This window comes from Nicotiana tabacum, chromosome 18, assembly GCF_000715075.1.
Source record: "Nicotiana tabacum cultivar K326 chromosome 18, ASM71507v2, whole genome shotgun sequence".
In the NCBI taxonomy this organism is placed as follows: Eukaryota; Viridiplantae; Streptophyta; class Magnoliopsida; order Solanales; family Solanaceae; genus Nicotiana; species Nicotiana tabacum.
Genome location: NC_134097.1, coordinates 52,545,773 through 52,559,754, shown reverse-complemented (window position 1 = coordinate 52,559,754; position 13,982 = coordinate 52,545,773). Strand labels below are relative to the sequence as shown.

The 13,982-nt window shown below is 38.8% G+C and overlaps 1 protein-coding gene across 1 annotated transcript in view; it reads right to left on the bottom strand.

The window, feature by feature from the left end:
* The window catches only part of LOC107763907 (peroxiredoxin-2B), a 28,828-nt gene extending 15,875 nt beyond the window's left edge, over positions 1-12,953 (bottom strand). Inside the window, exons 1-2 of the mRNA XM_075236860.1 lie at positions 12,686-12,953; positions 12,502-12,581 (exon numbers count right to left, since the gene is read on the bottom strand). Of these exons, the coding sequence (XP_075092961.1) occupies positions 12,502-12,581; positions 12,686-12,840 (235 nt within the window). The 5' untranslated portion in view covers positions 12,841-12,953. The remainder of the gene's footprint in view (positions 1-12,501; positions 12,582-12,685) is intronic.
* Between the last annotated feature and the right edge of the window lie 1,029 nt (positions 12,954-13,982).

Genomic DNA, 13,982 nt, shown 5'->3' with positions numbered 1-13,982 from the left:
TCGCACGGCAATGAAAGCCCAGGCGTTAGCAGATCATTTGGCCGAAAACCCGGTCGATGAGGAATACCAGCCATTGGATACCTACTTTCCAGATGAAGAGGTAAACACCGTAGAAGTGATCTCAGAGGAAGCTCATGTTTGGAAGATGTTCTTCGATGGAGCCGTGAACGCCAAGGGTATAGGGATTGGGGCAATTTTGATCTCACCTGCCGGTCAGCATTATCCCGCCACAGCTAGACTTCGTTTCTTCTGCACAAATAATACAGCTGAATATGAAGCCTGCATTATGGGCATACATATGGCAATCGATCAGGATGTCAAAGACTTACTGATTATGGGAGATTCTGACCTGATCATCCGGCAAGTTCAAGGCGAATGGGAAACTCGGGATGTCAAACTTATCCCATACCGACAACATGTGGAGGACCTCAGCAAGCGCTTTACCTCAATAGAATTCAGGTATATCCCGAGGTGTCACAATGAACTGGCAGATGCACTTGCTACTCTGGCTTCTATGCTACCCTACCCGGGCGACGCCCACGTCGATCCTTTGGAAATCCAAATCAAGGAAAGACACGGTTACTGCAGTGTAATCGAGACGGGATCAAATACGCAGCCTTGGTACCATGACATCAAGAAATTCCTGAAGACACAAGAATACCCCGAGCATGCAACTGGAGATCAAAAGAGGACCATTAGGCGACATGCAAGTGGTTTCTTTTTGAGCAGTGAATTGTTATATAAGAGGACTCCGGACCTCAATCTCTTAAGATGTGTCGATATCGAGGAAGCGAGAAAGATCATGCACGAAGTACACGCAGGTGTGTGTGGACCTCACATGAACGGGTATGTCTTGGCAAAGAAAATCCTTCGAGCAGGTTATTACTGGATGACCATGGAAAAGGATTGCTTTAGTTTCGTTCGGAAGTGTCATCAGTGTCAGGTGCACAGTAATTTGATTCATGCACCTCCCACAGAACTGCATCCCATGTCCGCACCTTGGCCATTTGTCGCTTGGGGCATGGACGTCATTGGACCAATTGAACCAAAGGCTTCGAATGGACACAGGTTTATACTGGTTGCCATCGATTACTTCACAAAATGGGTAGAGGCTGTCACTCTCAAGTCGGTCACCAAGAAAGCTGTAGTGGATTTTGTACACTCAAATCTTATCTGTCGCTTCGGTATTCCTGCGACTATCATTACAGATAATGCAGCAAACTTGAACAGTCACTTGATGGGAGATGTGTGCGAGCAATTCAAGATAACACACAGGAATTCCACTCCTTATCGGCCAAAAGCCAATGGTGCTGTGGAAGCTGCAAATAAAAACATCAAGAAGATTTTGAGGAAAACAATACAAAGTTCCCGACAGTGGCATGAGCAGTTACCTTTTGCATTATTGGGGTACCGCACTACGGTACGCACATCGGTGGGAGCGACTCCTTATCTTTTGGTTTATGGGACCGAGGCCGTAATACCGGCAGAGGTAGAGATTCCTTCACTTCGAATCATTGTCGAAGCAGAAATCGAGGACAGCGAGTGGGTTAAGACTCGACTGGAGCAATTGACGTTGATTGATGAAAAGCGGATGGCTGCAGTTTGTCACGGACAGTTATACCAACGAAGGATGGCCCGCGCTTACAACAAGAAAGTCCGACCCCGGAAATTTCGAAGTAGGACAATTGGTACTGAGGCGTATTCTGCCGCATCATGAAGAAGCAAAAGGAAAGTTTGCCCCAAATTGGAAAGGCCCATACATCGTAAGGAAAATATTGCCAAGAGGAGCACTGTATTTAGGTGATATCGAAGGAAATGACCCTGACACAGCGGTGAATGCAGATGCAGTCAAGAGGTACTACGTCTAGGTCATACTCCAAGTGGTCCTGACACGTTGAAAATGGCAAAGGTTTTATTCCCCACTACTCCCTAAACACTACCCAATCCTCTCTACAAAAAAAAAAAAAAAAAAAGGAAAAAAAAACAAAACAAAACGTTGATTGAGGCCTGAACTACGTTTGACTTGATTCCGAAAGGATACGTAGGCAGCCTCTCCCTGAGGTTCAGTCACACCAACAATAAAATCCCATTCACCCTGAAATTGAAAACCGGGGCATGTCGGACACTTGAGAAGTTTAGTATCAGCTACCTCTCTTTACCAAGTACAAGCCTTCAAATCAATTACCAAAGATAGTGGGAAACCAATAAGCATCACAAATGGAAACCAGCACACCCTGAGTTGAGAGAAATAAAATGAGAGAGTCTCGGCGGTGAAAACCTTCGGGCACCATGAGGCGACGGGAGTAGAGAAACCAAAATGAGAGAGCTTGTTTAGTAAAAACTCGCAAAGAGTGCTATCAAGCGATGACAGGAAGAGAAATGAGAGAGGTCAGCCAGTGAAAACTCGCAAAGGGCGTTGTTGGCCGAAAAGGAATGACGCCACCACAAGAAGGTCTCGGCAAAGTTCCACCGGTTTTGGAATCACAGATCTGTTCTGGTTCAGGAAAACGCAAGTTCATGGAAGGTCGGACGTCCAGTCCAAAGAGCATGTCATGTCATTTAAAGCCAGCGTTATCTTCCTCAGATAAGTCTTTCTCGTCCCGAAAAGGGGTATTCCTTTCTGATTTGTTTTCCCCTGCTTTGTTTCTTTTCGAATCCCTTTTGCATTTTAACCCCGAGTTCAGGACACACCGGAAAGAGTAGGTGGCATGGTTTGTTTGCACGGAATCCCGTCTCATGAAGGAAAGCACCTCATCTCGTTGATATGATTACCCAAGCATGATGAATCATGACGTTTGATGGTGTTCCGGAGTAAAGGAAAAAGAGAGAAATCTTGAAATCTTCCCCAGCAAGTCCACCTTTGGACAAATCCCCACAAAATACCTCCAATAAAATCCCCGTTGAGAACCTCCAAGCAAAACGGGACATAAAAAAAAAAAAAAAAAAATGGAATCTCCCCAGCACATCCCAGCGAGTCCTTTTGTAAACATTCCCCAACAAGCTTACCCCAACAAATCCTAGAAATCCCACTTTGAAATAAATCCCCAGCATGCCCATTGTACAAAAATCCACACAAAGAATCCACTCTGTAAATATTCCCCACAGAGCTTCCCTTTTGTACAAATCCCCACAAAATACCTCCAATAAAATCCCCGTTGAGAACCTCCAAGCAAAACGGGACACAAAAAAAAAAAAAAAAGAAAGAAAAAGAGCCTTACGAGGCAAATCATCACAGAATCTGGAAATACAAGCCTGAGCGGTCTAAAGGGTTTCGGCATATGAATCAAATCAATGGCGGGACTTCACAACAGGAATGAAGACGCAACAAAGCAACCGGGAACGATCAAGGTCACCAAACCGACCGTCATTTCCGAACTAACAATTGTCCTTTGTCTGAAAAGTTGAAACAGGTATAATCCAAGACAACCGTGCAAGGAGCAGGTGTCGCCCAAAGAAGAAGGTACATGGGTACAAGAAATATTTTGGCAATAAGGAATTCACTCGAAAGGTAAGTTTCCACGAAACTCCCTTGTATCTTCTACTAAAACAAGAAAATTCAAAAAAAAAGAGGTCGTTTAGTATTCTCGAACTTTGCCCCCAGCCAATCAGCATTAGGGTTTTAAACCCTAAACTGAATTTTCCTTTAGTCAGCATTAGGGTTTTAAACCCTAAACTGAACTTTTTCCTTTCAGCCAGCATTAGAATTTTAAACTCTAAACTGAGCTTTTCCATGCAATCAGCATTAGGGTTTTAAACCCTAAACTGAATTTTCCTTTAGTCAGCATTAGGGTTTTAAACCTTAAACTGAACTTTTTCCTTTCAGCCAGCATTAGAGTTTTAAACTCTAAACTGAGCTTTTCCATGCAATCAGCATTAGGGTTTTAAACCCTAAACTGAATTTTCCTTTAGTCAGCATTAGGGTTTTAAACCCTAAACTGAACTTTTTCCTTTCAGCCAGCATTAGAGTTTTAAACTCTAAACTGAGCTTTTTCATGCAATCAGCATTAGGGTTTTAAACCCTAAACTGAATTTTCCTTTAGTCAGCATTAGGGTTTTAAACCCTAAACTGAACTTTTTTCTTCCAGCCAGCATTAGGGTTTTAAACCCTAAACTGAGTTTTTCCATGCAATTGACATTAGGGTTTTAAACCCTAAACTGAATTCTTCCTTTGTTCGGCATTAGGGTTTTAAACCCCAAACCGAACCTCTCCCCAGCTAGCCGGTGTTAGGGCTCCAACCCTGAACTGAGCATGCATATCCTCTTTCATCAATTTTATGAACTTCCGGGTAAATAATTAACGAAATTTTCCTAGTGAAACTGGGGCAGAAAATTTCGTTCGTTTGTTTGTTTTTCCCGCAGGTCTAACCTCGAGCCACACGGATCGAAATGACCTACGAGACGAGTCTCAACTCAGAATCAAAGAAGAAAAAGACAAAAAAAAGACATTCCGAGATATCAGAGTGAATGGAGAGCGGATTGACTCCGACGTTTAATTAAGGTCTTGAACCTTGCCAATCGCGTCTCACTCAGTATCCCAGAGGTTACACAAATCGCCGCAACTCGCAAGCATCAAGATTCAGATCGGAGTCTACAAGCAGAATCAGCTAAGACCCAAGATCAAGTCGTAAAAGAATCATAGATAGGAATCTTGTAACTAGCAGTTGACATAAATATAAGTAGTTAGTTCAGTTTCTAATTTTCGTTTGTTTGTAATAAGGCGGTCAGTGACGTAGCAGTGACAACAGCAGCAGCAGTAGCAGCAAGCATTGCAATCCCATGGTAGTCCCAGCTACCAAAACTTCCCGAACTACATTGACCTGATTCCTGTTTAGCCCAGGATATGTAGGAAATCTTTGAAGCAAGATTCGGTCAAATCTTTCAGAAACATGCTTCATACGGAGTAGTCCATAGGCAAAAATCGCTCATACACGCTCACTTTATCTTTGCACGAAAACTCTTCGTGTTTCCGAACAAAGAGGGGCAGCTGTGAGCACGTGATTTTTGTTTTGCGCGACAGTCACTCCAAAAGAATAAAATTGGTCCTGTTGTACAATTTTGGATTTCCATGCGGCACTTTGTTGATTTATTAGTGACTTTGGCCCGTTTTTATTTATTTACTTTATTAAAACAAAATTCAAAAAAAATGTGTACGTGTCATGCATAATCTGAACCGTAACATGGTTTAAATAGAAAAGCATAAACAAGCATCTTCGTCCGTGATTTTATGTTGTTTGATTTTACCTATTTCGAAATATTTTTAGTGTGTGTGCAAATAATTGTAGTGAGTGTGTATTTAATTTTTATTTTTGATTTTTTGCTTAGTTTTGTTTTTAAAATAAATAAGGAAAAGAGATGAAAATAATAATAAAAAAAAATAATAAAAGAAAGAAAAGAAAAGACCCCTTCCGGACTTGGGCCAATTTGTTAAAATTAGCCCAACAAACTCAGCCCAAAATCCAGGCCTGCCCGGTCCAACACCACCTGATGCCCAGAGAATCCAAACGACGTCGTTTTGATACAGGTTGATCTGGGCCGTTGATCTTAAATTGATCAACGGCCAAGATCAATTCCCCATAACCCATCAACAAACCCGACCCGTCTCACCCGGACCGACCCTAACCCTTTACCCTTGAAACGACGTCGTTCCCTGATAGTCAAAGGATCCTGGCCCTTCCTCTCATCTCATCCAACGGCCAGGATCCATTTGCTCACTAACTATATAAACTCCTAACACTACCCTGCCCCCCTATCCAAACCCCAGCCTTCGTCTCCCCAAACAAACAGCCCTAAAACCCTAGCCGCCCCTGCGTACTTCCGCCATGAAAGCCGGCGGCATGGATGCCGGTGACCTTCCCCTGAACACCATAGAACCCCCATGCCATCCTGAACCCAAATCTACCAACCCCATGGTTCGAATCACCCCCCAGGTCCTCGAATCTTCATTCGAAGATTCGAGTCAAAACTCGATCTAACCCAACCAACCCCAGTTTCATACCAGACACTCCCCAGACCCCCCTCGTGACCAAACCATACTTGGTTTGGTCCGAATCTGATCAGGGAAGCATGAATCCCAGATCTGAGTTTTGGAATTTGTGGGTTCTTCGTCACTGGTCCATATCCGTTCGAACCGAAGAGGTTAAGGTCTAATGGACTTTAATCCAAGTGTTTCTCGTCTGAGAAACACTTCGTTTAAAGTCCGTTCAGCCTTAAGAAAGGCTTGACCAAGTCCGAGTTAAGGTTTTGATCTTCTTGCGGTTTAAGGTGAGTTTTCTTTCTTTTCTTAGTTGTTTGATTGTTGTAAGGGTCTGTTCGTTTGCTGTTTATGTCCTTGACCTCTATCAACTGTGCTTCAACCACTTCGCCTGAACCTCTGTTTGTTTGTCTAAATTCCCCCCTCCTATTCTGATAAGGCATTATGTATTTGTTTGTGCAAGTAGCTGATTTTCGAGTTTGGACTGACTAGTTGACTCCTCGAGTGTATTTCTGCTTAGTCAGTATAATGCGAACCATGTATCAATACTGTTTAAATGTCTGATTTTTGGCTACGATTGTGTATGTTAATACTAATATAGTCGAGTCGACATGTGTCGTCAATTAATTTCAACTGTCTGAGCATAGTAAATCGATTTGCTTCTGTTGAACATTTGTTGAAATCAATTCAGAACCAGTTTTGTTTACTTATAGCTGTTGATTTGGATCAGTCAATGTAAAAAAGGATTGTTTATGTTTAAATTCTGAATTGGAAGGCATGTGCACTCGTGCACAGCATGTGCATTGGTGCACCTCATGTGCCTTGTGCACAGCCTGTTTTTCTGCATTAAGAAGCTTTTAAGTTTTAAACAATCTGACAGTATATGCTGTCAGATATATTCTACTGCCCATACTTGCTTTTAGATAATAAAATGAAAAGTTAAAGCCTGCCAAGGGAATGTCATGGGATTAATACTTAAATAGCTGAGTGGAAACTGAAAAGAAATGGGCACATGGGAGGGGTATCTGATTAATTTAACAGGCTGTAAAAGGTTTGATGTTGAGGCTTATAAAAGAGAGGCACATTAAGAGATAGGGGAGAGAGAGGACATCTGATAGGGGGGAGAGAGAGAGAGTGTCAGAAGAGAGTAAAAGAGAAAAGGATACCACCTGATATTAAAGGGAGGACATACACTGTGAGGATATAAAAGAAAAAGGGAGAGCTGATAGAGATACACAGACAGAGCATACAGGGATAGGGAGAGACACTGAGAGGGAACATCCGAGAGTTCAAATTTTTGGAAAACAGAAAACTGGAAAAAAAATTTTGTCTGATAACTCAGACAGACAAAATTTAGAAATTGCTTCCTTTCCTTTGTTTTAATTTCACTAAATCTGGACCTGTTTTGTGCCACACTGATTTCTCCCAACTGAGTCTGCTTGGTTGTTGCTTGTTCTACTCGAGAGTTTGGTTTAGTTGGGGTGTCTGATCTCACTCCAATTGTTTTGTGAGTTGTGGTTGCTACTCTTCTGTTTCCTGTTGCTGCTGCTATCTTGTCCTGCTGTTACTGCTGCTTGCATTCGTTCATTGTTACTCTACTGATTGCCCTTTTCCTTCAATTGCAAATATTCCCAGGTACACAACCTTTGAACCTTGTATTGTTGAAAGTTTGAAGTTGAAGCAGAAATAAAGGAATGAACGCCAGTTTATGTTATAGCATTGGTGTAAAAAGATAGTTCGAATGTTGTTTGGGCCTGTATTCTTACTGTGAATTGCAAATATTCTGTAGGAACTAGCATACATTTTGTTTAAGATGAACTGTTAGATAGCATGGCTCAATAGTAATGACAGTATGACATGGACAACATGTTTTGATTTAGTATACATTCAGTTCAAGTATAACACTTGTTTGATTTAGTATGACTGTATAACATAGAGTCATGGTAAGCATTGTATGTACTTTGCCTAGACCACTGAATTGACAAAACTGCGATACTGGGGTCCGGGATAAATGTATCCCCAAACAAACTCCCATACAGTCACACTAAGAGTATGGCTATGAATGCCAGTTCTCTTGTCAGTTCATTCGTTCCAATACAGGTTCGATACTGGGTTTCATTACATATTTTTATTTCGAAATGATGTAATGATTGTTGAGGAAAACTGATAATCATTTTGAGTTCAATTAGTAGTAATTTTTCCTAATAAAACAGCCGATTTCTTTATCAATTTCGAATAGGTTAGAATGTTAAGAATAGAACTTGGAGGTCGTTAAAACATAACTCAATATATGTTGTTAATCTCACTTAGCGAATTAATAAGCATATTCACTTGTTAAAGACAAAGCATGCCGTAGCTCTCACCTCATGAACAATCAATCAAGTAATCAAACAAGTTTAGGTTCGGCAAACATAAATAAGGATTCAGTCCGTATTTGCCTAAACCAGCAAAATTCGGCATCATCTTTCCCTTAAAAGATAAATGTAGTAAAATGTAGTTCTTGTAGGGTACCCTTCTAAAATAATGAGACGAGCCTTGCCAAATCAAAAGGCAAATTGCGGGGCCCTTAATAATTGGTCATAATAAATACTTAGAATTTGGGACGGGCTGTTTAGTGAATTCCACTGCCCTCCCCGAAGACAATAACGCGTTAGATTCTTTAGGCGCGACTTAATCAAATCACATTCTTAAATTCGGGTGCGCATTTATGTGACCCAATTTCAAATCTCAACGGAGTCGAAATGTGTTAACAACTACGGGTGCATTGATTGTGACGTGGTTCGAGATACATTTTCACGACGTTGCAATTCTATAAAAGTAAATGATAATAATAAAAGCGGTTAAAACTTAATAAAAGCACATAAGTCACAACATGTATTTAAATCAGATATTTAGCCATTATAACAATTTAAGCGACCGTGCTAGAACCACGGGATTCGAGGGTGCCTAACACCTTCCCTCGGGTCAACAGAATTCCTTACTTAGAATTTCTGGTTCGCAGACTTCATTTGGAAAAGTCAAAAAATTTCCTCGATTTGGGATTCAAGATAAACCGGTGACTTGGGACACCAAAAGCCAAACCTTTCCCAAGTGGCGACTCTGAATTAAATAAATAATCTCATTTCGAATATTGTCACTTAAATTGGAAAAACTCCACCCGCGCATCTTACCCCTCGGGGCGGGGCGCGCAAAAAGGAGGTGTGACACCACCCACCCACCACCTTCCTCAATCACAACTACTATCACCACCAAACATTATTAACTATCACCACCTACCACCACCATCTTCAATCATAATCGTCACCACTACCAATCACTACTAGCTACTAGCATGAACCACCATCGTCAACCAAAAATACCACCAACCACCACCTCTAGTCGGCAATCACCCGTTAGCCATCACCATCAACAACTATCATATTTTAAAAAACTATATATTTTATTGATAGAATATTAGATTAGTTAGTATTTCATTTGAATTTTATATTTATTAATTTTCAAATGAAGATAAATTTTATACATTCAGATGTTAAAAATCAAACAGTCTTAATTATTTCTATTCAGATCTTAATACACATCTTAACATATTCAGATGTGTTTTCAGATTCAGACGTCTTAATCAGACGTCTTAATCTTAAAAAAACAAATGAGGCCTTAGACCCACACATGAGGGACATCTTGCGTGCTTATATAAGAAACAAACAAAAGTATCCCATTTCTAAATGTTTAAATTAAATTTTAGATGAGGCGATTTATACAATTCAGAAAATTTTATACCAAATGGTTCTGGTTAGTCTTATTTTAAGTAATTTTGAGATTCCACCACAATATTCAACTTTAATTATCTTTTGAGATTTCATATTGTGGACTCCAACTAATTTAAGATTGAAGAGATTGATTGTATTTTCCCTATAATCACGTGAATATTCCCAAAAGATATTTCAGTTTTATGCAAAAGAATCAAAAACTCAAACTATAAGGGGTTCTATTGCTATGCTAAGTGACTTTTCTGCTCTTGAAGTTACATGTTTTCTACTACACAATAAGAGTAAGTGAGCTAGCAGGAGGCACATGCAAGCTTGTCAACTGGACTTTTATGAAATTTTGTATTTCTTAACTTTAATGCTTTCACTTCCGGTTAACATGAATATCTAGGCTGTTTGTCAAATAAATATGTGGGGCCCAGAGATCTATACTAACTCCATTATCTTTTCGGTCCACCAAATGCCTCTAAAGTTAAAAGTAAGAAATAACCTTCAATAATTCAACTACATGCCACGTGGTATCAGTATCAATATTAATTAGCACAGACAACTTCCGATGATTAAAAGTGTACGCATTTATGCGAAATCAAACGCCCATTTGCATTTTTATTATATAATAAATATTTCTATGCAAGTATTGGTCGAACATGCTTCCATGAATGTGGTCTTGTCCTCATTTGATTTCAATTAATACAAATATAGCTTGAGTGATTATTTTAAACCACTCTTTTCTTTTGTTTCAACGAAAATTGAAAAACTCTCTACAACAAATATATAAAAATCTCTTTGACATAAATATAAATCGAGGAGACATGGAATGGAGTGTTGGAGACGGGTAAGTGAAACTTACCAGGTAGTGAAGTAATTATCTCTCTCTAGGAGGGAGGTCTATTTTAGTTAATAGTGTATTAGACTCTCTCCTTACTTATATGATGTCTATTTTCCATTACTAGCAAAAGTTGAGGAAAAAATTAATATTTTAAGGAGGAAATTCATATAGCACGGGAATAAGGAGAAGAAGGTTTACGATCTGGTAAAGTGGAGTACTCTGATTAACAGCGAAGGAAGGAGGGCTGCGGGTCAAAAATTTGAGATAATAAGAGCCTACTGATAAAATGATTGTGGAGGTTTCGTTTGGAGGAGCCGGCTTGTGAAGGAAAGTAATTAGTGAAAAACATGGGGCACATGGGACATGGTGCACAGCCAGAGTTTATGGCTCTTATGGTGTAAGTGTATGGAAGTCCATAAGATGTTTATGGCCAGCTTTAACTGCAATGTCAGTATCAAGGTGGGTAATCGTGCCAAAACTTCTTTTTGGGATGATGATTGGATTGGGAATAGACCTCTTAAAGAAACATTTCCAGACCTTTTCAATCTAGTACAGCATCCACAAGCTACTGTGGCTGAGATATGGAGCTTACAGGGCTGGAATGTTAACTTCATCAATGACTGGGAAGGTTACTAGAGTGCTAAATTCCTCAAATTGCTAGAAAGTTCCAAAGGTACTATTGAATACCTATGGAACAAGATGACAGACCAGGATCGGAAAGAAATAACAGAGGAGTCTATTATGTGAAATCAACATATGTTATCTTAAATAGTTCTGGGCAACAGCACATTGGGCCCTGGTAATTGAAGCACATTTGGAAGGTGAAAATTCCATTTAAAGTGGCATGTTTCTGCTGGCTTGTGGACAAAGAGGCTGTTCTAACACATGATTGTCTGGTGAAGAGTGCTCTAAATGTTATTTGTGTGAAAAAGAGGTTGATACAAACAACTGCCTGTTTCTGCATTGCAAAGTAACCAACAATTTGTGGATTGAATTTGACAATTCCCTAGACAACTACAGAAGTGACAGCATGTTGGAATGATCCAGGTATTATACTGGCAGAGAGATGGTGGACCAAGATTCCAGCATGTATTTGGTAGATAAAATGGAAGGAAAGAAACTCAAGATGTTTTGAAGATAGAGAAAATTCTGAGCAATATATTTTTGTTTCACTTTTGGTGTAAAGGAGCCCTTGTAGATGATTTAGAATCTACAGTGGACAACAGTGGGTCGTTGTAACTATTAAAAGACTAGGTTTTTGTTCTTTTTGTGCGGTCCTGTAACTATGTTTTACTCTTAGCACAATTTTTTTGGTAAAACTACTTTATCTTTATTATAAAATTTATTACCTTCTCAAAAAAAATCTCAACATAGGAAGAGGAGGAAGAAGGGAAGAACGTGAGTCTATACCAGTATAGACTAAAACATTTTTTTAGAAATAAACAAAATTAAAATACCAGTTCAAAAAAGGATACCGGATGAAATATTCTGAACTAACAATTCACCTAAAAACTTTATAATTACAGTTGGGGCCCGTACTAGGATTTTTTTCTGAACAAAGACACAATTTTGGTAATTACAATTTTGGTATAGGAACAAGTATGGATTTCAAGAAAGAATAAAAAAATTGAAACCTGTGGTCCAAAACAAGAAATGGACTTTTGTTTGGATATAAATAATCTAATCTAATTAAGGATAAAAAGAGAATTTTAAAGTTAAAGTTATTTTTAAATATAGAATGGTTTCCTTCTTGTGTCACATAAATTGAAACAAAGTCAGTACAAATCATAGAAAGACCTAGATAAGACAAAAGAACTTGTTGAAATTCTAAGCTTTCGGCATAATTTAATAAAAATAGTTAGAAATCCTCTTGGTGAAGCAAAACCAAAGAAATAAAATTCTACATCACTGATGATAATTGAGGAGAAGAAACATACCGCTAATGCAGAGAATTTCGTCCACGCCTTTAGATTTCAACTCGTCAGCCTTCTCAATAAACCCAGGCACATGCTTCGTGCTGCATATATAAACATTTCACATTACAAATATCAGACTATTTTTCTCGAAAGTTCCATTCTTCCATTACAAATTCCAAACAAAATGAAGAAATGAAAATAGGACCTGCAAGTGGGAGTGAAAGCTCCGGGAACGGCGAAGAGAATGACCTTCTTGCCCTGAGCAAGTGAGTGTACGGAAACGCTCTGCATCTGATCTTGCTCATCGAAGTAAGATACAGTTCCATCGGGAATGATGTCACCAACGGCGATCGCTGCCATTTTTGTATTATAGCTTTCTCAATTTTCTCAGGCGACAATTTGACTGTTGACCTAGTGAGCCCAAGCTAAGAATTATTTATTAGGTGTAATTTAATAAAAGTTGTGAAGTCCGCCAAATTATTTATTAGGTGTAATTTAATAAAAGTTGTGAAGTCCGCCAAATTATTTATTAGGTGGATTTAATAAAAGTTTTCAAGTCCGCAAAAGGTTATGGGGGACGGGATCCGAACGTAATTGTGGTTTTTTTGGACTCAAAATACATAAATAGGTGGGGAAAAAAAGATGATTATGTATAGCGCCACAATACTTGGCGCTATACAGTAACATTAACTGTGTTGTTACTGTAGAGCGCCAAGTATTGTGGCGTTATACTGAAAAAGCTGACACGCCCATGTATAGCGCCACAATACCTCACGCTATACATAAGTTTTATAATTCGAACCGTCTTCTTCATCTCCTCTGGTTCTCCTCTTTCTCAATTTTTTACTCCCTTGGTCCCCCATACCCGCTGCCCCCAATTTTTTTTTAAAAAAAATTTATGGGTTCCCTCGTTACATAATAATTGAAGAACATAGGTCCCACATTCGAGTAGAGCTTCGTATTATTGTTGATTCACACTTTCGGAGTCAAAATTTCAATCTATTTGCTTTCCGAAAATTCTAAATCGAGGTATTTCGGTTTATTTTAAGTTGAAACTTTGATAATAATGCATATTATTTGATTTGTATGTGTTCTATTTCGGTTTATTTTTTTTTCGAAACTAGCATGTTAAATTTATCGGGATTTAATATTAGTGTTTTATAAAAAAAATATAAATTTGTCAAATAAATTTGTGTGTTAATATCATGATTTATATATATATGTGTGTTTTCATGCCTTTTTGTGTTTTATTTGCAATTAAATTTATTTGTTGTTGTTTATGTTTAGTTTAGATTATTTTTTAGCGTAGTAAAATCTAGACCTTTTTAGCGTAGTAAAACGTAGACCCTTTTAGCATAGTAAAATTTAGAGTCTTGTAGCGTAGTAATGTGTAGTATTTTCGGGCCTCAAAATATCGAGCCCGGAACCCATAGGTGTGTATATATATATATATATATATATATATATATATATATATATAATTTGTACAATTAAGTTATTAA